Source organism: Pseudogymnoascus destructans (assembly GCF_001641265.1).
Source record: "Pseudogymnoascus destructans isolate 20631-21 unplaced genomic scaffold scaffold_16, whole genome shotgun sequence".
NCBI classification, from domain to species: Eukaryota; Fungi; Ascomycota; class Leotiomycetes; order Thelebolales; family Thelebolaceae; genus Pseudogymnoascus; species Pseudogymnoascus destructans.
In genome coordinates, this window is record NW_020167535.1 from 59,627 (window position 1) to 80,592 (window position 20,966).

The window sequence follows — 20,966 nt, forward strand, 5'->3', positions numbered from 1 at the left end:
AGGATAGCATCCGTTTAGCCTCCGACTCGCACTCTCATATGCTATTACTGTGAGCTGGGTGCCCTGTGTCCTTACAGGAATGGTGGAGCGTTCAGAATGTAAAAGAGCCTTGGCTGAACAGGGCAGTGGGAAGTCAGGTTGTAGATAGTTACGTAGTCAAGCTCTCTATTGATACGAAGACTGAACGCTGCCCTTCCGATTAAGGGCCGTGTTCCTACTAAATATGTTCTCGTGCGGGGTTCAGAGGCCCTCCGAACCCCTCCGCCTTGGCACTATAGCGCACGTGAAAGGTCCTTCACGTGAGGCTACTCGTGACATTGGCGGTGGATGCGTGAGCGTATAGTTGATGTAGGAACCTTAAAAATCCGACTAGCAGTAGTTGCAGTTTCAGAGGGGTTCTCTGCTAGCCATTCACAGGCATTTGATAGAGGAGTCCCTTCCATTAAATGAATCATAGATTTACTATATAAAATAGCATGTGTAGCTATGGTAGAAGTTTCATTATGGAGTGGTGGTGAACAGACGCATGTTACGACGGAGCGCACATTGCTTCCTCTCGCTTCGGGCGCGTTCACATTGCTTACTCCAACCTTGAGCGAAGCGAAAAGTTGGTCACGACGAATTAGCTCCCCTTCTACAGCTTATCTGCGTTCTGGATCGACATTTCCGTCCCTCTCCATACTACAGCGACGAACGCGGTCGGGTCACGCGTGGCCGACTTGAATGCCACAATATCCCAAGCATGAGCCCTATATTGGCGAATCGGCAGTCTGAAGAGCTGTAAGTCAATGCCCTGGTGGATGAGAGTCCGCGATGTGTCCCAATTCAAGCTGACTCTTATATTCTCAGACACAAGTCGATCATAGCTTATCTCTCGGCGAATAACTTACCGAACGCTGCTGCTGCGCTTAGAGCGGAACTGAGCCTTGGAGAAGATGTCTTCGATTCAGCTACAGCGAAGAAATATGAGACTTTGCTTCAGAAAAAATGGACAGGCATTGTTCGGCTACAGAAAAAGGCATGTTTACTGTAGATTTTGCACACTCCTGTCACCGCGATGTCTAACGATGACTCTCACAGATAATGGACCTCGAGACACGAAATACAGCATTGCAGTTCGAAGTTGACAACGCCACACCTACCTCTCTCCCTCTGCGAAATCAGGACCCCAGTTCTTGGCTACCTAAAGCACCTCCTCGGCATTGTTTAGAATCACATCGAGATACCATAAATTGCGTCGCTTTTCATCCAGTGTTCTCCTCTATTGCCTCAGGATCCGACGATTATACAATCAAAATATGGGACTGGGAATTGGGTGAGCTGGAAAAGACAATCAAAGGCCACACAAGAGCAGTGCTTGATGTTGACTATGGCGGCCCAAGAGGTGGAATCCTTCTGGCATCCTGCAGCTCTGACCTGACAATCAAGTTATGGGATCCAGCAGATGACTACAAAAACATTCGCACTTTGCCAGGTCATGATCACAGCGTTAGCGCCATCCGTTTCATACCTTCTGGGGCTATCGGCGCGCCATCATCTGGGAACTTACTTGTCAGCGCAAGCCGAGACAAAACGCTGAAGGTATGGGACGTCACCACAGGATATTGTATGATGACTCTGCAAGGCCACACTGGCTGGGTACGAGACGTTTTCTCTTCGGCCGACGGACGTTTCCTCCTCTCAACAGGGGATGACATGAGTGTTAGGTTATGGGATATCTCCGCACTGAATCCAGAAAGCAAGCTGGTTATGGTCGGTCATGAGCATTACAATGAATGCTGTGCACTTGCTCCGCCCGCTTCATACCAGTATCTTGCACCCTTGGCCGGATTGAAGAAGCCCCCACCTGCAAACAGCATGGCAGAGTTTATGGCGACTGGGTCGCGAGACAAGACTATCAAACTCTGGGACGCTCGTGGAACTTGTCTCAAGACTCTAGTTGGCCATGACAACTGGGTGCGGGCGCTCGTTTTTCACCCCAGCGGCAAATATCTCTTTTCTGTATCGGATGACAAGTCTCTTCGGTGCTGGGACTTGAGTCAAGAAGGAAAGTGCGTCAAGGCCCTTGTCGATGCCCATGAACGCTTCGTCACCTGTCTAAAATGGGCTCCGGGAATTGTCAAAAGTGTACATGCGTCTTACGGCGGCGCAGCAGATGTGCAGAATGGTGAAAGCAATCAGACCACGAAGAGCAACGGTACTGAAGCGGTTATCCCCGACGTTCAGATCCGCTGCGTTGTCGCCACTGGGGGGGTGGATTCGAAGCTGAGAATTTTTGCAAATTGAGGTGGCAAGAGACGCTCAATCAACCTGTGTTTATTTACGTGACTGTATCTCCAAATACCTTTTTGTCTTGAGTGGTGGTTTGGGGAGCATCCGAGAAGCTGAAAGTTGGATGGCTTCTGGGAGAAATACAGAAGTAACGGCACTGGTCGAGGATGGCAAAAACCCACTAGCGCTCGACAAAGATTGCACCATCGTTTATGACGGGGGATGCTTTCACGTGGCGACTATCGTTAGAAGGAGCATAGAGGCGAGAAGTGCGCAACAGCATTTTGTACCTCTTTGCTTGTCCAGGGGTATTGTATATACAATAAGATACCCGTACACTTCAGAATATCGCCCTTCGCCTGGGGCGAATTCACAGGTTATACACGGTCACCAGTTTATTCCGACGGCGGAAGAGGGAATCAGAGGGTGCCAATTTCACTCACGCCAGCAGCGCTGCCTTTCAGCAGCAACATAATGCTCCACTGATACGACGAGTCGCCCTCTCATCCATTCCACCGCAGCGGAAGGCATACATCCACGAAATTAATAGCGTAAATTAGCCAACTCAATGGGCCACACTCGCTCGCGTCGTGGTCCTCAATGCTGGCAAGAAGCTGAGGCTGGACATCGCTAGAGGCAACTCCAGCCTCAGCTTCGTCGTCGCTTTCATCGTCGCTGTCATCTTTGATAATTAGGGGCTCTTCTGCGTGGAATTAGTAAGGTGTATGGGCATACAAAAGCGAGCTGAGAAACCTACTTTGAGTATTGCCTAGCACATAGGTTGAGTTCTAGGTTGAGTTCGTGGTTGTGGGATTTGTTTGCAGGCAGCCCTCGTCGATCAGTTCGCGCTTGGAGATATGGAGGCGCTGTGGCAACGAATGTGGTCATATGACGTAGGGCAGAGTCGTCCAGTTAGATGGGCCTCCTGATCACTGAGGCGTGTGAATGGACTCTCCAATGAAGACAGTGTGGTTAAAGCATGAAATTTAGCCGCCGGGACTGGCTTCTTTACCCACATCAGAACACTCCATACATGACACCATCTGACAACATCCATCTGACAATGAATGGATACGACTGTTGTGATGCGAGGCTTTGGTCGGAACAGGCTTGTTTGCTTTCTAGCTACAGTGCAGGATCTGAAGTTATACACAGTAGCTACCCAACTTGCAAGCATTCCGTCTCTGACCCGATCCACCTCATTACAATATGTGACAGCCACTCAGTTTTACAATAACTACAGGGCATAGAACGTTCCTTTGGTTACCCGGTGTCTGCTCCGCAGCTGACGCAGGGATACCTCCAGCTGCGCAGACAGTTCCGAGCGCTTTCATAGCTGCGGTCACCTAAACGGATGCTATCCTATAGGTCTACTATGAAGGATACAAAAAAGATGAAGGGGGGAACCCCGTGAGTCAATTCCCTTAAGTACCCGAAACCCATCCGACTTGGTTAGCCCGCTCAAATGATCACACGTGACCAGGGGGAACCTCGTGAGTCATTTCCCTCTAGTACCTGAAACCCATCCGACTCGGTTAGCCCGCCCAAATGATCATACGTGACCCGCAGTGTCATACTGACATTCGTTGCACTCAGTTTGCTATCAAACTCAAGAGCAAACTTAGAAATCTCCTGCTCAAACCTACAAGTCACCATACATATCTTGGCTTATCACACCAACAACAGAAGCAATACTACTCAACGATTGCTGCAAACTCTTCTACTACATCTGTTTATGCTACATACATCACGGCATATCATTTGGACACTCATTGAACAAGTTATTAAGAAAATCTCCTCCTTAAGGGGGTGGGCCAATACTACCACATGGCATATCTCTACCAACTAGAGGCCTAGGAACATGAACGATAGCTCTAGAAGCTTCTACAACCCTCTATGATTCATTACACGTCATCGCTCCTTAGTTACCCACAAGATTGGTTAAGTTATGACATAATTTGTCTATAGGTACTCTGACCTTGGACCTCCTTTTCACTTCCTATAGGCTAGGAACCCAAGAGATGGTTCTATGGGATTCTCTTACGTTCACTACATAATTAGCAAGCTAGTTGTGGGTCGCACTTGATTTCTAATACATTTACCAAGCCTGGTTAGTCATGGAAAGTCATGGAAAATTGTCATACTGACATTCGTTGCACTCAGTTTGCTATCAAACTCAAGAGCAAACTTAGAAATCTCCTCCTCAAACCTACAAGTCACCATACATATCTTGGCTTATCACACCAACAACAGAAGCAATACTACTCAACGATTGCTGCAAACTCTTCTACTACATCTGTTTATGCTACATACATCACGGCATATCATTTGGACACTCATTGAACAAGTTATTAAGAAAATCTCCTCCTTAAGGGGGTGGGCCAATACTACCACATGGCATATCTCTACCAACTAGAGGCCTAGGAACATGAACGATAGCTCTAGAAGCTTCTACAACCCTCTATGATTCATTACACGTCATCGCTCCTTAGTTACCCACAAGATTGGTTAAGTTATGACATAATTTGTCTATAGGTACTCTGACCTTGGACCTCCTTTTCACTTCTTATAGGCTAGGAACCCAAGAGATGGTTCTATGGGATTCTCTTACGTTCACTACATGATTAGCAAGCTAGTTGTGGGTCGCACTTGATTTCTAATACATTTACCAAGCCTGGTTAGTCATGGAAAGTCATGGAAAATGAGAGAACTACACTCCTTTGGCATAAATAGGATTGCCCTTTCCTTAAGAAACGGCAAGCAGGCAATACAGAAAATCGACTAGCACATACTTCTACGTCTTTTCCAAGCTTCCAAGCATTGATCTTGTTATTCTCTGTTTTTTGAAAAGTCAGTGAGGTGCTAACCTCTGACTTACCCCTGAGTTCTCAGACTCAACATTTGTTGCAACTTGTCTAAACCACTTCACCACATCATACACCTGATTGCTGCGTTGTGGAATAGTCTAAGCTACAACCCTTTGGCTCTGTTTCCTAAGACAGTGTGTTGTCTTAGTAAAGTCATCCCTTCCTTGGGTGGCTAGATTCTCATATCTGGTGCACCCACCATTACAAAAATGAGAGAACTACACTCCTTTGGCATAAATAGGATTGCCCTTTCCTTAAGAAAGGGCAAGCAGGCAATACAGTAAATCGACTATCACATACTTCCACGTCTTTTACAAGCTTCCAAGCATTGATCTTGTTATTCTCTGTTTTTGTAAAGTCAGTGAGGTGCTAACCTCTGACTTACCCCTGAGTTCTCAAACTCAACATTTGTTGCAACTTGTCTAAACCACTTCACCACATCATACACCTGATTGCTGCGTTGTGGATAGTCTAAGCTACGACCCTTTGGCTCTGTTTCCTAAGACAGTGTGTTGTCTTAGTAAATTCATCCCTTCCTTGGGTGGCTAGATTCTCATATCTGGTGCACCCACCATTACACGCAGCTACTCAGAGTCTGCTCCTTAGAGTGAGAGACGAGAAGGCATCCTTACACCTCTGATCGTAGGGATGTGTGTGGCTTCAGTCTCAAGTAGCTTGATAACGTTATAGACCCAATATCTGCAGCCCTGGCCGCCAGCGCTGAACTGATATTTGTCATACTTATTGGCCACGATGCGGTCCATAAATTGCTAGACCGTCAAGTTGGATGTAACAAGCTGGAGCGACTTGACCGCATTGTTCAAGTACAGATAATGTTTTTTGGTTATGATGGGCACGATTGAGAGGTTGGGCTGGAGGGACTTTGGTCGATGTGTAGCGATTCATTTTGGGAGATTGGGCAGTAGAGCACTCAATGGTTTGTTTCTGGGTTGCCAGCGACTCCTGGCGCACCAACTCCTGGCGCACCAACTCCAGTGGCGGGGTGTACATAGATATAGATGCAGAGGATTTTGGAGCTGGCGACCTGGCTAGCGAGGGAAGATCGGATGGTTGTACTACTATTGGAAGGCGCTGCCAATGAGAATGGCCGTTCTCAAGACGAGCAGCAAGAACCGTTGCGGGTAGCTGCACAGCTCGGCGACATGGAAATGTGCTACCTATTTTTTTACAACGAGCTCAAGGTTGGAGTAAGCTGTAATGGTGGGTGCACCAGATGTGAGAATCTAGCCACCCAAGGAAGGGATGATTTTACTAAGACAACACACTGTCTTAGGAAACAGAGCCAAAGGGTCATAGCTTAGACTATTCCACAATGCAGCAATCAGGTGTATGATCTAGTGAAGTGGTTTAGACAAGTTGTAACAAATGTTGAGTCTGAGAACTCAGGGATAAGTCAGAGGTTAGCACCTCACTGACTTTTCAGAAACAAGGAGTAACAAGATCAATGCTTGGAAGCTTGGAAAAGACGTGGAAGTATGTGATAGTCGATTTACTGTATTGTCTGCTTGCCCTTTCTTAAGGAAAGGCAATCCTATTTATGCTAAAGGAGTGTAGTTCTCTCATTTTCCAAGACTTTCCATGACTTACCAGGCTTGGTAACTGTAGTCAATGTAAGAGAATCCCATAGAACCATCTCTTAGGTTCGTAGCCTATAGGAAGTAAAAGGAGGTCCAAGGTCAGAGTACCCCTATAGACAAATTATGTCATAGACAAATTATGTCATAACTTAACCAATCTTGTGGGTAACTAAAGAGCGATGACATGTAATGAATCATAGAGGTTCGTAGGAGCTTTTAGAGCTATCGTTCATGCTCCTAGGCCTCTAGTTGGTAGAGATATGTCATGTGGTAGTATGAGTGATGTCATGTAATGAATCATAGAGGGTTGTAGAGATATGCTATGTGGTAATATCGACCCAGTAACTAAGGGGCGATGACGTGTAATGTATCATAGAGGGTTGTAGCAATCGTTGAGTAGTATTGCTCTTGTTGTTGGTGTGATAAGCCAAAATATGTATAGTGATTTGTAGGTTTGAGGAGGAGATTTCTAAGTTTGCTCTTGAGTTTGATAGCAAACTGAGTGCAATGAATGTCAGTATGACACTATTGGCAACACTGGGTACAGGAGTAAGCTGGGTCTCCATAAACATAAAGCATTAGCTGTTACGATTACAGCTCACAGCTTGTCACAGTTTGTTATGGTTGTTATGGTTGTTATGGTTGTTATGGTTGTTATGGTTGTTATGGTTGTTACGGTTGTTATGGTTGTTACGGTTGTTACGGTTATTACGGTTATTACAGTTGTTATGGGGATTACGGGTGTAGCCTTAGCCACAAGGTTACAACCGCTAAGCAGACAACTGTATGTTACCTTCCTTCCTTCTTCTTCTTCTTCTCTCTTTAGATTCAATCTAGATTACTTTTCCTGGACTGGCACCATGACCTCTATGACCATCGTAACATTAGCGATCTAGGCGAGCTGGCCATAACCTGTCAGACAGCATCCTCACAGCCAGAGACTTTCCACATCGCCTAGTCGTTTGTTAGGCTAGCAAATGGTCCTAATAGTGATGAGACAAGTCCATCAGGTGTTACAACAGCTTGCCAGTTTAAGCCGTGAGAACGTTTATGCCCAGAATATACCTGGCGCTGTGCATCTTGTCCAACAGGCTGGCAAAAGCCTCGAAAGGTGCCGTCTACAAATCCCTAGATCCCCTTTCCTCCTCCAGCTTCCTCAACAGCAGCCGCCATCTCTTCCATCCGGCAGTATGTCAATTGTAGGTGCCACTGCAAGAGGGCTGCAAACTTGCCAGCTAAGAATACTACTATATCATTAAATATAGTAGACAGCTAGGATGGACTCCGACCAAATATATCTGAAAGAGCGTCCTACCGGCTAGGAAAAGATAGATGTGCAAGGACGACGGCGAGGGCTGTTTCTAGGTCAGGTGATAACCGATGTCGAAAGAGATCCTGTAGAGGTGGAGGAGCGGCATAAGACGTCGAACCTCCTTAACATTAAAGCGTAGGAGGCGGCGGGCACGCCTAGGAGGCATTAACGCTAGACTCCATGGGCTAGGAATATATTCGTACTTATATGGAAGACGTTGTTGTATTTGACGGCGCCAACGATGGTAGGAAATATGCCAGGCGGCGACAACAATAGCTAGAACAACTAGATCTTCGTCGGGGTCTGCCATTGATTGTCATAGACAGCAGGTGATTGTCACAGACAGCGGGTGATTGTCACAGACAGCAGGTCTGTTGTCACAGACAACGGGTGATTGTCACAGACAGCGGACAGGATCGCCAAAAGTTTATATTGCCTCATACGGTTACTATAAACTTGAATATTTTAGCTAATACTGTATAGGAATTGCGCCTAGTTGGCTTGGCGGAGTTGAGTTGCAATCCAAGTTGCAACCGCTGCTAAAGTGGTCTAATACTATCTGGCGGTGTGCAACTTGCTTTCGCCGACCACCTGGAGGGTGGTCGGTGCGAACATCGACGATTAGTATTCAAGTTTATATTCGAATTGCTAACCCTAAAACTCGGTTGTGACTACAAGTGCGAGTGGCACATTTTACATCAACTCGGTGTTCTCTTGACTAAAATTATAATTAATAGATATTCTGATACAGATAGTGCCATTGTTATTAAGTATCCCCGTACCTGATCTATCTCATATACAGCCAATTCCCCATATGTATATTATAATACCGTACCAAAACCCCCCCAATTCAATTCAGCAACCATAACATCCCCCCAAAAATCACCAAACCCCAACGCCACTCACCCAATTCAACCGCCCACTAAACCCACGCCCCCCTACTCCCCCCCCTTCCCCTCCCCTCCGCCCAGTCCTCCATAGCCAACCTCTCACTAAAACTCCTCGCCCCCCCACCGTCAACCCACCCCCCCGCCGAACCCCCCCACGACGCCCCCCTAGCCCCCTCACTCATCATCCCATCCCTCAAGCTCCCCACAAACGAACTCACCTCCCCCATCCGCCGCGCCGCCTCATGCACCGCGGGACTCACTATCGGTTCCGCGAAAGGGTGATAGGAGTTGCGGAGGGAACTACCGATTGCTGGGGCGTACGGAATATCCGCGCCTGCACCTGCACCTCTGCCAGCATCTGCATCCCCATCACCTGACTCAGGTGCGGAAGGCGCGCGTGATATGATCGCCTGCGCGGGTGACTTGGCGTAGGCAGATAGCGCGACGGGAACAGGAGGCTCGGGCGAGGCGGGGGTGGAACTCGAGCTCGAAGTCGAGTTTGGGGATTGGGCGCGGGGGGGTTTGGCGCGGCGGGTGCGTGTTGAGGGCGGGGCGTCGTCGAAGGCGAAGAAGTCGTCTTCGTAGTCGGAGTCGGAGTCGGGGTGTGGTATGGACGTTGGGGAAGGTGGGGCGGCTGCGGTTGCCAGGGTCGTGGGGGTACCGAGAGGTTGTCTTGTGGGTTGTGTAGTGATGGGTGTGGGGAGTTTGGTCGGGGAGGGAGAGGTGAGGGTGTTGGAGGGGTTGGCGCCGGATATGTCGATTGGCATTGCCGGGGAGGTGGTATTATTTGTCCTGACGCCCCTGGTTGAGTGCATAGGCGCCAACGGCGTCATCTCAGAGAGTATGTGCCCCTCTTCCTTCGCCTCGGCCATAGACACCTTAGACACGTCCTCGTGCAGTTGCGAGGCATGCGGCGACGTCGATGGCGACACGGGCCCCGGAATGGCAATCGGCGATGCTCCATTGGGGGACTGCGGCGACATCCGCCGCGGGGCAATGCTGATGAAATCCTCCTCATCTGACAACGCCGCAGCCGCATCGTCGATAGACACAGACGCAGACCCATCAGCTGGGGCGCGCACCTCATCCCACTTCGTGCCATCATCCTCGACCGGGCCACGAGATAGCATCCTCAGTGCCTGCGAGCTCGAGATCCGCCGCGACGCAGTCTCCTCATGCACATCCTCCACCTGCTCTATCTCCACCTGTTCTTCCCCTCCCTCATCGGCCTCGTTCGACATCGCATCTAGCGCTGAAGGCATCATCTTCGTCTCGGCCATACTCGGGCTCGAAGTCGTCGGGAACTCCTTGCCCGCAAACTCAAACCTAACTCTGCGCAGTCCATTCACCTTCCCCGAGATCGAGCTCCTTCTCAGCGCGCTCCTTCGCACTGGATTCTCAGGATCAGACATCGAGCCCGAATCATCCGTGTTACGCCGCCGCGGCTTTGGTTTCCTTGATGGCGGCGAATACGACACCGACAGATTCGTCGCCACCAGCTCTGCCTTCCTATCCGCCTCCGCGTCCTGTGTCGCCTTCAGCACAGGCGTCCCATCCCGCCGCTCGTGCTTATCAGAGCTATCCAGCAACGGCAGGTATCCCTGTGTAAAAACGCCCAAAAACTCGGCTTCCCTCGCGTGCGGACTCCGCGGCACATCTGTATCCGCCGCACCAGCTACATCTATCGGCGGTGGCGGCGTCAACTTGCCCTGCTCCTTCAGCCGTCCTACTTCCCGTGCAATTTCGCCCGCTGGGTTCGTGGAAGGGGGTGTCCCTGAGTCCTCCGGCGTCGCTGTGGCGGCTACAGTGTCGACGAGCGAAGGGTAGGCGCCCATGCCCTCTGCCACTGCGGCGGTGACGGAGGCGGCGACATCGGGGGCGACGTCGCGCAAGAGGGCGTCGGAGTGCTTGGTGAACTCGGCGGCCATGACGCGGCGGTAAAGCAGGACTTTGTGGTCCAGCTCGCGCAGTTTGGAGTGCAGGGAAGCAATGAGGGTGGAGGCTTCGTCCATGGCCTGGTGGGGGGCGGGGGGCGGGGGGCGTGAGGTGAGGTCGAGGTGCGTACGGTGCTGTTCAGCGGTGTTGAGTCATGCCGGAGCTGACGCGGCGGGAGCCTGGGAGGTAGAGGGTGGGTTTTTGTATGAGGCGTGAGGCTGTGCAGTGTGTTGAGATGGAGGAGGGTGGCGACGATCGAAGGGGTTGGAGAAGTGGAGGAGTTTGCGGAGGTAAGTTGCGGAGGTAAGTTGCGGAGGTAAGTTGCGGAGGTAAGTTGCGGAGGTAAGTTGCGGAGAAGTTGGTGTGGTTTTGGAGTTGCGCGTGTGTGGGGTTGATGGAGGGATGACGGGGCCAAAGATTAGAGTGCAGACGCCGAACTGGTATAATACTGCTGATATGGCTACGATATGGCTATGATACGGTCGGTGTATTACGATTAATATAACAGTCTAATCACAATTGAGTGATTTGCAGCTTTCTATTTCTGCTAGATTCATCAATAAATCCCGCTCGGGGTCTCCGTCGAGTCCACTACAGCCCCGTCAACATCGTACGAGTGACGTAGGTAGTATCAAAACTCCACTTTCATCTGGACCTCTACCTCACACACGAACAACTGTAACTTACCTGCTCTGTATAATCCTCGCTCGCTCTTCGTCCGCCTCACGAATCCCAGAGGGCCTGGGAGCCGGGATCGACGCAGCTTTCTTCGTAGTGAGGCGGGATGCCCTTCTGGGCGATTGGACGACAACCTTCAATGCCGTTTTAAACAGCAACTCGGTTTTTATGTTTCGTGATTGCGTGAAACTATCCGTACAGTACATACATACATCATATCCCCCTATCCCATACCCCCTTTCTCTCGACTACTCCCCTTCAATACCCCCAACTTTCTTTTCCTTAAAACATATCTAACTCTCGCATACTCTCCACCTTATCTAACAACCTCTTTGCTTCCTTCTACCTTCTCGTCTTTTCCGACTCTACCGCTGCTTTCGAATCTACATCTTGTCTAAACGCGCGCCTCCCAACCCGCTCACTCCCAACCCGCTCACTCCCAACCCGCTCCCCACTAACCTGCTCCTTCGTCCCCCTCACCGCCTGGTCAAGCACACTATGCGCCTTCGCAGCAACCACCGACTTCGCGCCCTCCACCTTCTTCCCCACCCCCACCCCCACCTTCTTCCCCACCCCCACCCCCACCCCCACCCCCACCGCCCCATCCAGCAGCGGCTGCGCCGTCTCCCTTACCGTCTTCGACCCCCTCACCTTCTCCGCCGCGCGCTGATACGCGTCCTTCTTCTTCGCTAACTTCTTCGCCTGCTCCGCCGCGCGCTCATACGCGTCCGTCTTCTTTACTTCTCCTAGCCCGACCTTGCGATACGCGCTCATAAGGGCAAAGTATAACTTGATGACCCACCCGTGAACCTGCTCCTTCACAAGCATCGTAATCCCATGGCTGAAGAAGCCCTTGAGCACCTCCCCCCCGAGTCCAACGTAGAGCGCCTCCAGCCCCTCATCGCGGTAGATTCGCGCCACGGTGCTGAAGACCGTCGAGCCAGCAGCGCGCTTGTGGTCCTTCCGTCCTGCCTTGGCGGCTTTGGTAGAGTGCGTAGCGTTGTGGAGATCAGATTTCGCCTCCTCCTTCAGTTCGACGCGGGACTTGTTACCTGCTGGTGCGGGGGAGACTTGTGAGCGCGACTTGGCGAGTGAGAAGGGGTATGTGATACTTGATGCGGCGGCCTTGGAGAGCGCAGCGGGGAGGAACGTCAGGCGCGCCCCTGGATCATCGCGGTTGGAGCGTGGCAGTAGGCGTTTCAGCGACTCGAAGAAGAAGAATGTGAGGGAGGGGTTGAGCGTCAGCACCAGACTGGCGGAGTACCCACCCCAGAAGCCTTGGATGCCCTTCTCCTTGAGGATGCGATCCGCGATATCCTGCACCGAAGTTGCACTGCGGGAGGTCTGGGCGCGGGTTGCGATGTTGGATAGGGGTGTGGTGAATAGCTTGCTCAGGGCGCCGGCCGCGACGCCGACGGCGAGTTCGTCGAGGGTGCTTAGTTTGTGACTTCTGTGTGCGTCGAGGCGGTGTGAGCGTATGTAGTTGTAGAAGAGGAAGAAAAGAAACGAGTCTGCGATGCTCTTGGCGGTGTCTGGGATTGCGCCGGCGAAGAAACCGGCGAAGCCATCGCGCGCGTATATCTTTTCGGCGGCGTCGAGGATGCCGTCGTAGGTGTCTTCGGAGGAGGAGTCGGTGGATTGCTGGATGCGCTGGACTTGAAGACGCTTAATTATTAGGTCGAGGGGGTAGGTGACGAGGTTCGAGATGGCCGTTCCTGTTGAACCAGAGATAGCGTGGCCGAGTGCGGGGAGGGCGTTGGAGGGAGATCCATGGTGGTGATGATGCTGCTGGTGGAAAAGGGAGTTGGGGTCTTCTTTCTCGATATGGTAGATGGAGTAGGCATCCTATGAGTAGACTGTTAGCTCCCGTCATTCACGATTTCTGTGACACCTAAACGCGCTGAAACAATGAGTTGCATACCAATTGGCTATTGTAGATGTGCGCCATCTTGGAGTCTGGCGAAGTGCTTGGAGGCCAATGCAGGAATAGGGGTAGATTATCAAAAATGTGGAAATTCAGATGATTATCACCGATACGATTCAACTGTTAACTTTCATACAACGTAGAGTCTGTTGAATCGAATCCGAAAGGGAGGATTTAAATGCAATGATGGAGTTCTGACGTTCTCGTTCTGGCCATACGTCATACCAAGCTGCGATGATCCCTGTGTGTTTCCAAGGTATCACTTTATGGCCCGTGCATAGCACTTCATGTGAACGCGGTTGTACTCGCCGCTCAGGATTAATATCAGCAATTTAAACACATAGAACCTATCTCTTCAGTTCCATTTCCTAGTAGCTGACTTACTAATTGTAGCCCCGAGTAATTGAACGCCTTTACTTGAATTGAAGTTGCTGTAATTACTGTTGTCATGTACAGCGCCCCACGAGTACCACTTAGAGAACTGTTATCATATACAGTTTCATGGCGAACAGTACAGGATTAAACCTCTCTTTACTCCGTAATCTGATGGGGTATCTCTACAAGTATCTATCATCTATCGTATCAGCATTGGAATGCAACTCCCAGCCTCTCAACTTTATTCATGCCTCCGCTCGCAAACCCCGTTCCCTCGCTCTTGACCTTCACCAACCCAGGCGTAATCTTGTCCTTCTCCGGTTTCTGTGTCTTCCACTCTTTCGGTTTCACTTCCGTCAGATCAGCTTCACAGACAAAACAGCGTATCTTATTCGCCTCTGCCTCTGGCCCATGTGGATCCCCCTTCCCCGCACTCATAAACTTCTCTGTGCAACTCGTGCATATTACGTGCCCGCAAGGCTTCGCCAACATTGCTTTGGAGCTGTTGCTCAACGCCTTCTTGCAGGCGGGGCATATCCGCTGCGTAGTCTTCTTATCTGAGCTCTTCTCGTCGGTGAACGAGACAGTTATGAGCGTGTGTAGCGAGTAAAAGTGCGGCTTATCGGCCTGGGATGACGGGCATACGGGCGATGATTTCGCCTTCTTCTTTATGTCGTGTAGTGTATTGTTTGTGTTGGAGGACGGAGTAATAGACGGTACCCAAAATGACGGTAGAGTTATCTTCGACGCCTTCTCATCATCAATCGACTTTCGCGCCTTCGTCCTGTCGTCCTTCGCAATCCGCAGCAACTCATCCTCATCCAACTCGAATTTCCGCTTCTCCCCACGCTTGCCTCCCACCACATCCTCCTGTACCACGACCTTGCCGCTCTGCCTCCCAATAATGCTCCGCCCCGGGCCAACCTTAGCCTGTAACCCCATCTGCACTCTCTCAAACTCCACCACAGCCCTCTTCTTCGCTTCTTCATCATCCTTCAGTGCAACATCCTGTGCCTCCGCTAGCTCCCGCTCCGCCACCTTCTCCATCCTCTTGATTTCCTTCTTCTGGGCCAGGATATTTGACAGGGCGCATTCGCGACAGAAGATGTGGCCATGGGAGCAGGACACCGGTGATTGCGCCGGCATCAGACAGAGACTGCATGATGCGAATGGGAGAAAGGAATCGCGAGATAGGCGGGCGGAATTGTTCGACCATGCTGACTTCGCGAGGTCGCGCTCGTAAGACGTGAAGACGCTGCGCGCGGTGTTGCGCTTGCCTTTTTACGTGTTAGATTGCTGGATAGTTGCACTTATAAGGAGGGGAGTTCGGCTTACTGTGTGACATTTCGGCGTATATATGGTTACGATATTAGCCGTGAATGATACCTGGCTCGCAAATAGACGACGTTCTGGAGATGTCTCCGTAGATGCGATCACATCCTTGTCGGTATCCAAAACTTTGGGCCATCGGATTAACTAATATTCCGCTCGCCGGTGCACAGATTATGTATAAACACCTCGTACCTATTTCTCACACATAGCAGTTGCGCCTTACTATTTCCTTTGCTTCATACGATAGATGATGATCGTTCATTTAGTTATCTAAGAAGCTCAGCCGACGCTGGGTATCACGCCATGTCGTCCCTTACTCCTCCAAACCAGCCGTCATTACCTTGGCGGATTGGATCATCGGTGACCATCGGAGTGGTCGGGGCCTTTTGTCGGACTTTCCTATATGGGCTCAATGACTCTCAAGTTGTTGGCTTGGATAGGTTTCTCAAGGTTTTGGAAGAGAGGCGAGATGTAGGGGCTAGGACTAGGGGACTTCTTACTGGTAAGGGTCTTTGGTGTGACGACCCCCCCGGGGGTATTGCTGGTCGCTAATCAGAGAACCGGATAGTTTCCAATCATGTCAGCGTGTAAGTAATTTACTGCAAGCAACCAAAACTGGCAGTTCAAATTTTGAGTATTTCGGTGGCTAACAATGTGAGAACAGTATGGATGACCCTTTAATGTGGGGCTTTCTGCCTTATAACATACTGTTCAACCCATCCCTCCAGAGATGGTCACTTGGGAGCTACGATATATGCTTTAAGAACAAGTGAGTCTTGATTGTAATCATCTGAGAAGTTTGTTTCTGACAAAATCCCACAGAGCCCTTTCGACATTCTTCTCGCTCGGTCAGACTCTGCCTACTCACCGCACCGCCCACTCTGAATTCGGCGGCTTGTTTCAGCCCACTATTACGCAAGCCATCCGCCTGCTATCTGCGCAGCCATTTTTAACCCCAGAGCAAGCCCTAAGTTCCCCGCGGTCGTCGCCGTCGGCCTCCCCAAAATCGCCGGACGTCATCGATCCTTTCTCATCCAACTCGCTGGTTTATCCAATTACCTATTCTACCAATGGAACGGATGTGTTCCCAGCCCCATCAGCTTATGACTCGCGGAAGCACAGCTGGGTTCACATCTTCCCGGAAGGCCGCATACACCAGCACCCGGTACTGGCTATGCGATACTTCAAGTGGGGCGTGTCTCGGATGATACTTGAGTCTGAACCTCTACCAGATATCATTCCAATCTTCATAGACGGCACCCAGCATGTGATGCATGAGAGCAGGACGTTCCCGCGCTTCATTCCCAGAACCGGGAAGAAGATTACAGTGGTATTCGGCGATAGCGTTGATGGAGAGAAGGTATTTGGCGACTTAAGGCGCAAGTGGAAGGCCCTCGTCGAGATGCAGAGGGATGCGTTGAAGAAGAAAGGAGAAGATACCACGATGGAGATGGGAGTGCTGACAGAGGGTCTGAAGTATAATGCAGAAGCTGTTGCATTGCGGCTAGAGGCAACTCAACGGATGCGAAATGAAGTCGTGAAGTTGAGGAACTCGCTGGGATATGATGAAGAGGATCCCAAGAATGGATTGGTGGAAACGTGGATAGAAGAAGGAAAGAGCGGAGCCAGAGAAGGCCACATGAAGGATAATAGCTGGATCAAAGATACCTAGCAATAGACTGTACAAACATTCGTACCATAAATAATCACTTATACCAAACCTATAGTCATCAATTCGTTGACAAGATACAAACAGGGTTCTAAACTGAGATATGCACCAAAGAGCTGTTACCGCTGCATAATCGGGTACCTACATGCCAATAGATCAACTATAAGCTTGTTGTTCTAAGTGAAGGGGCGTGAGGTTTGATCGCTATCCACTCTTACTGGCTGGGCCCCTGTTCCTAGCGGATAATCGTTAACCCGACCATAGCTCCGCCCGCCCACCAAAGCGTCGTCATAAGCCCATAGATGATGGACACCAAGGTTGGAAGGAACATACAGCGCCGTCAAACAACGAACAACGACGACGGCACATCTCGCATTTACAGCGGCACTGAGTCATTGTTAACGATACCCGCCTCACACTCAGTGTCTTAGAGGGTGCTTGCATGATGTGGAACGACGAAGACAACAATCCCTATGGGACGAGCTTTGAGCGGCGAGACTCTGGGACGTCTTCCTCTGCGAACCAAATCACAACGGAGCAAGGTGAGCTCTTTCACTCCTTCACTATATCATTCATTACAGAACTATGTACTCTGTATTTCTTGGAGACTATGACGATAGCGATACTGATTGGCACGTTGTAGCCCATAACACCTCCGATTCAGCCGATGCCTTTGCCGACCCTCCGGACTTCGCTCAATCGGCAGGCTTTGTAAATGAAAGTGACAGCGAGGAAGATTATGCCTCTGAAGCGTTAGGAAATTCACGACCGGGGCCAAAACCGGGCGGTTATGACAGCCGCGTAGAGCAGCTTCTATACGAGAACCCCAATCTACCCATCCTGATCACGGAAGCTGGGAAAGGCGCGGACGGCACGAAGTATATTGCATATACCATCAGGACAGGCGTTAGTAGCGTGTTCACACATTGAGGCTCTTTGCTGACAAGCACAGGATTTGGAAGTTCGCAGGCGATACTCCGAATTCGCATCTTTGAGAGATGCGCTCGCCAGGTTACACCCGACTCTGATAATCCCCCCAATTCCAGAAAAGCATACAATGGCAGACTATGCTGCAAACCCCACAAAGGCGAAGCAGGACCAGCAAATGATCGATTATCGGAAGCGGATGCTGGCGGTGTTCCTGAACCGCTGCCGTCGCATGGAAGACGTCCGCAATGACGGGGTTTGGTGGAGGTTTTTGGATCCTAATTCGAGCTGGGTTCGTATATTTGCCATTATTGAGGGCTACGGAATGCTGATTATTTGCAGAGCGAAGTTCTTCACACTCATCCCATTGCGTCAATTCCAAAATCCACTCTGAATGCACCACCACTCGACCCCGCAAATCCTACCCCCGCTCACGCTTACTTGCCACGACCGCCTGCATCCGCAAAACTCAAGGCCGCCGGATATTATAATACCAATTCTCAGGGCATGCTCAGCCAGCCATCGGATTTCAATGCTAGCCCATCTGCTGCGGCGCATTCTACGCCAGGTCCGCAAGTATTCGGTCGATTCCCTCCTGACACAAAAAATATGACCGAGCAAGACCTAGATGGCTACTTTGTGAACTTTGAGGCTTCTTCCAAAGAACTAGAGGTCCTTCTAATGGGTTCAATGGAGAAAGTAAACAAAAGGACACTGACGCATCTCGGCCAATTGTCTTCAGACTTTGCAGAACTGGGCGCCAGACTTAACGCCTTGTCGCTGCCAGAACCGTCTGCGTCCCTTTCTGCAGCGATCGAACGAGTTGGTCGAGCGGTGGACGATTCGTACATGGCCACGGAAGAGCTCGTTAACTCAGTAGGCGCTACCTTCGCCGAGCCCATGCGCGAGTCCGCGCAATTCGCAGGTGTTGTCCGCAGCGTCCTCAAATATAGGGTGATGAAGCGAGTCCAGCAAGAAATGGTGATTGACGAGCTCGCCAAGAAACGCGCAACTTTAGACTCGCTCGAACGCAGCGAGGCGGAAGCACAGCGCATTGAGCAGTACCTGAGCAACGGCGGGCGCTCAGAGGGCATACGCCGGTCTACTTCATCGGGCCGAGAAGCTCCAAGCAGAAGAGACACTCACTCAGAAGAAACAGAAAGCATCGACTCCGACTTCCCACCTACCCATGATGGTACCGCGCCCAGCGCACAGCAAGGCATACCAGAAGACCACCGCAACGCCTTGTCGCACAAGAAGAGCAGCAGTGGGAACTTTATCACCAATAAAATCTTTGGGCGTATCAGCCACGCTGTGCATGGGCTTGCAGATGTAGACCCGGAGAAGTCACGGCGCGACAACATCGGGAAGACGCGTGAAGCCATTGGAAACCTCGAGCAGGGGCAGGTGGCTGTCGCTAAGGATGTCACCGATGCAAGTGCGGGTGTGCTGAAGGATCTGAGGAGGTTCCAGGGTGAGAAGGAGGATGATTTGAGGAGGTACATGGTAAGGGTTTGCATTTTCTATGCCCATCATTACTATGTGCCGGTCTATGTCTATATACTGTGTCCCTATACCAAATATCTTGCTAACTCCTCTCCTAGCTCGCATACGCCAAGTCGCAGATCGAGTGGGCAAAGAAGAACAAGGAGACGTGGGAGGATGCTAAGGTTGAGATCCTCAAGATTGACGAGTCGTGACAAGATTGGGGATATGTGATGATGGTTCTTTGAGAGCCAGGTAATATGCGACGTGTTGCAGAACACGTTGCGTTGGGTTTGCACAAACAAGATCCTCATATTAATATGGGGTTGTCGTAGGCGTTTGAAATCGAGCGCTGAATCAAAACATATTTCTAAACCGTATCCGTCGTGGCTTCCATTGGCTGAAAATCGCATGTCCTGAATTCGCTGGTGGGGCTGCTGTATAACGCCATAAGTCCCCAGTTTCGCCAATGCCCATTCCCATCGTCATTTTCATTCAGGAGGCAGTACTATCATGCACAAGCCCGCCGCTTTGCTATGTTGCAGTGTAATATGCCAATTAATCCACCACCTTATCCAAGATAGTGCTCAGTCCATGTGGCCGAGACTCAAAAAGACTTCCTGCCCTCCAGGGTTCTCACTGCCTCCCCTAGCCACCAGGCATGGATTCTGGCATCACCTGTTAGCTCCGGGTGGAAGCTAGTTCCAAACACATTCCCCTGTCGCACTGCAACAATGTCGCCCGCTTCATTGTCCGTCGCGCCATCTTGATGTTTGGCAGCTGCGGAGCGCCCTTGCACTGTACCCAGTATCTCTACCGGCTGTTGCTTGATTGAAGGGTCAATTCCTTCAGCGACATCCTTTGATGGCGCAATAACAGTCTCCGGCTTCTGTGCCTCGCCCTCCTGTGCTCCGTCAGAGTCCTTCAGTAGGGTCTCAACAATTGGCGCGCGGATGAAGATTGCGCGGAACGGGTCGGCCATGCCTCCCTCAGCCCCCAGGAATTTGAGATCTAGATCGGCCTGGAAGGACTCTGTCTGTCTCCCAAAGTGATTGCGGTTGACACGAACATCCAGACCGCCAATTAGCTCCTGTCCGCCAGCCTTGGTGCGGTTGGCCGACTCAGCCAGCAGGATAAGCCCCGCGCATGTGCCCCACGTCGGCTTGCGCTGGACTTTGACAAAGTCGCGGAGGGGCTCGAGGAGGTTGCAGCGCTCGGCTATGAGGGATATGGTGGTGGATTCGCCGCCGGGGATGACGAGGGCGTCGCAGCTTGCGAGTTGTGCGGCGGTGCGGACCTCGAGGAAGGTGAACTGGGTTGCGGGGTGAAATTGGGCTGCTGAGCGCAAGAGTTGGGTGTGTTCGCTGAAGGCGCCTTGGAGGGCGAGCACGCCGACCGTGAAGGTGTTTGAGGTGCCGAGGGAACCCATTATTAGAGATGAGTGAGGTTAATAGTAGCAATTGTTGAGAGTGATGCGGTTGAAAGATCGAAGATTTTTAACTCATGGTAAATAAGCTTTATGGGGGATCGGCTGGGGGGGTCGGATAATTGTTTCTCCTCGGCGTTCCTATCCCGTCGTTGGCACTAAATTGTTGCCAAATGCAGGGTTCCGCAGTACGTACCAATCAGAGGGTCACATGGAAGGTCGCATCTCACAGGCCTAATGACCAGGTCCCACCAAAATGCTGGAAATCTTGAAAATG

General features: G+C 50.8%; 8 protein-coding genes across 8 annotated transcripts; 3 read left to right on the forward strand and 5 right to left on the reverse strand.

The window, feature by feature from the left end:
* The first annotated feature begins 432 nt into the window (after positions 1-432).
* Positions 433-3,681, forward strand: PAC1_2 (protein with putative role during mitosis). Its single transcript, XM_024469397.1, has 3 exons — positions 433-780; positions 850-1,018; positions 1,081-3,681. The coding sequence occupies exons 1-3, from the start codon at positions 743-745 to the stop codon at positions 2,284-2,286; spliced, it is 1,413 nt and encodes a 470-aa protein (XP_024322451.1). The 5' UTR covers positions 433-742; the 3' UTR covers positions 2,287-3,681.
* Positions 2,775-3,605, reverse strand: VC83_05784 (uncharacterized protein; the record flags this gene model as incomplete). The annotated part of the gene is made up of 2 exons (XM_024469398.1): positions 2,775-2,974; positions 3,539-3,605. The coding sequence occupies 2 exons, from the start codon at positions 3,603-3,605 to the stop codon at positions 2,775-2,777; spliced, it is 267 nt and encodes an 88-aa protein (XP_024322261.1).
* Positions 3,682-8,970: 5,289 nt separating the features above from the next.
* Positions 8,971-11,179, reverse strand: VC83_05785 (uncharacterized protein; the record flags this gene model as incomplete). Its single annotated transcript, XM_024469399.1, has 1 exon — positions 8,971-11,179. The coding sequence occupies exon 1, from the start codon at positions 10,948-10,950 to the stop codon at positions 8,971-8,973; it is 1,980 nt and encodes a 659-aa protein (XP_024322453.1). The 5' UTR covers positions 10,951-11,179.
* Positions 11,180-11,783: 604 nt separating this feature from the next.
* On the reverse strand, positions 11,784-13,720 carry VC83_05786 (uncharacterized protein). The gene is made up of 2 exons (XM_024469400.1): positions 13,473-13,720; positions 11,784-13,396 (listed from the first exon to the last, which is right to left on the reverse strand). The coding sequence occupies exons 1-2, from the start codon at positions 13,497-13,499 to the stop codon at positions 11,894-11,896; spliced, it is 1,530 nt and encodes a 509-aa protein (XP_024322455.1). The 5' UTR covers positions 13,500-13,720; the 3' UTR covers positions 11,784-11,893.
* Positions 13,721-13,934: 214 nt separating this feature from the next.
* On the reverse strand, positions 13,935-15,268 carry VC83_05787 (uncharacterized protein). The gene is made up of 2 exons (XM_024469401.1): positions 15,186-15,268; positions 13,935-15,127 (listed from the first exon to the last, which is right to left on the reverse strand). Exons 1-2 carry the CDS (start codon positions 15,193-15,195, stop codon positions 14,058-14,060), a joined length of 1,080 nt encoding a protein of 359 aa, XP_024322454.1. The 5' UTR covers positions 15,196-15,268; the 3' UTR covers positions 13,935-14,057.
* Positions 15,269-15,397: 129 nt separating this feature from the next.
* VC83_05788 (uncharacterized protein) lies at positions 15,398-16,900 on the forward strand. Its single transcript, XM_024469402.1, has 4 exons — positions 15,398-15,684; positions 15,751-15,769; positions 15,847-15,951; positions 16,005-16,900. Exons 1-4 carry the CDS (start codon positions 15,486-15,488, stop codon positions 16,852-16,854), a joined length of 1,173 nt encoding a protein of 390 aa, XP_024322457.1. The 5' UTR covers positions 15,398-15,485; the 3' UTR covers positions 16,855-16,900.
* Positions 16,901-17,175: 275 nt separating this feature from the next.
* On the forward strand, positions 17,176-20,799 carry ATG20 (Autophagy- protein 20). The gene is made up of 5 exons (XM_024469403.1): positions 17,176-17,393; positions 17,495-17,757; positions 17,804-18,070; positions 18,121-19,284; positions 19,383-20,799. Exons 1-5 carry the CDS (start codon positions 17,294-17,296, stop codon positions 19,476-19,478), a joined length of 1,890 nt encoding a protein of 629 aa, XP_024322456.1. The 5' UTR covers positions 17,176-17,293; the 3' UTR covers positions 19,479-20,799.
* VC83_05790 (uncharacterized protein) lies at positions 19,871-20,692 on the reverse strand (the record flags this gene model as incomplete). The annotated part of the gene is made up of 1 exon (XM_024469404.1): positions 19,871-20,692. One exon carries the CDS (start codon positions 20,690-20,692, stop codon positions 19,871-19,873), a length of 822 nt encoding a protein of 273 aa, XP_024322291.1.
* Positions 20,800-20,966: the final 167 nt, after the last annotated feature.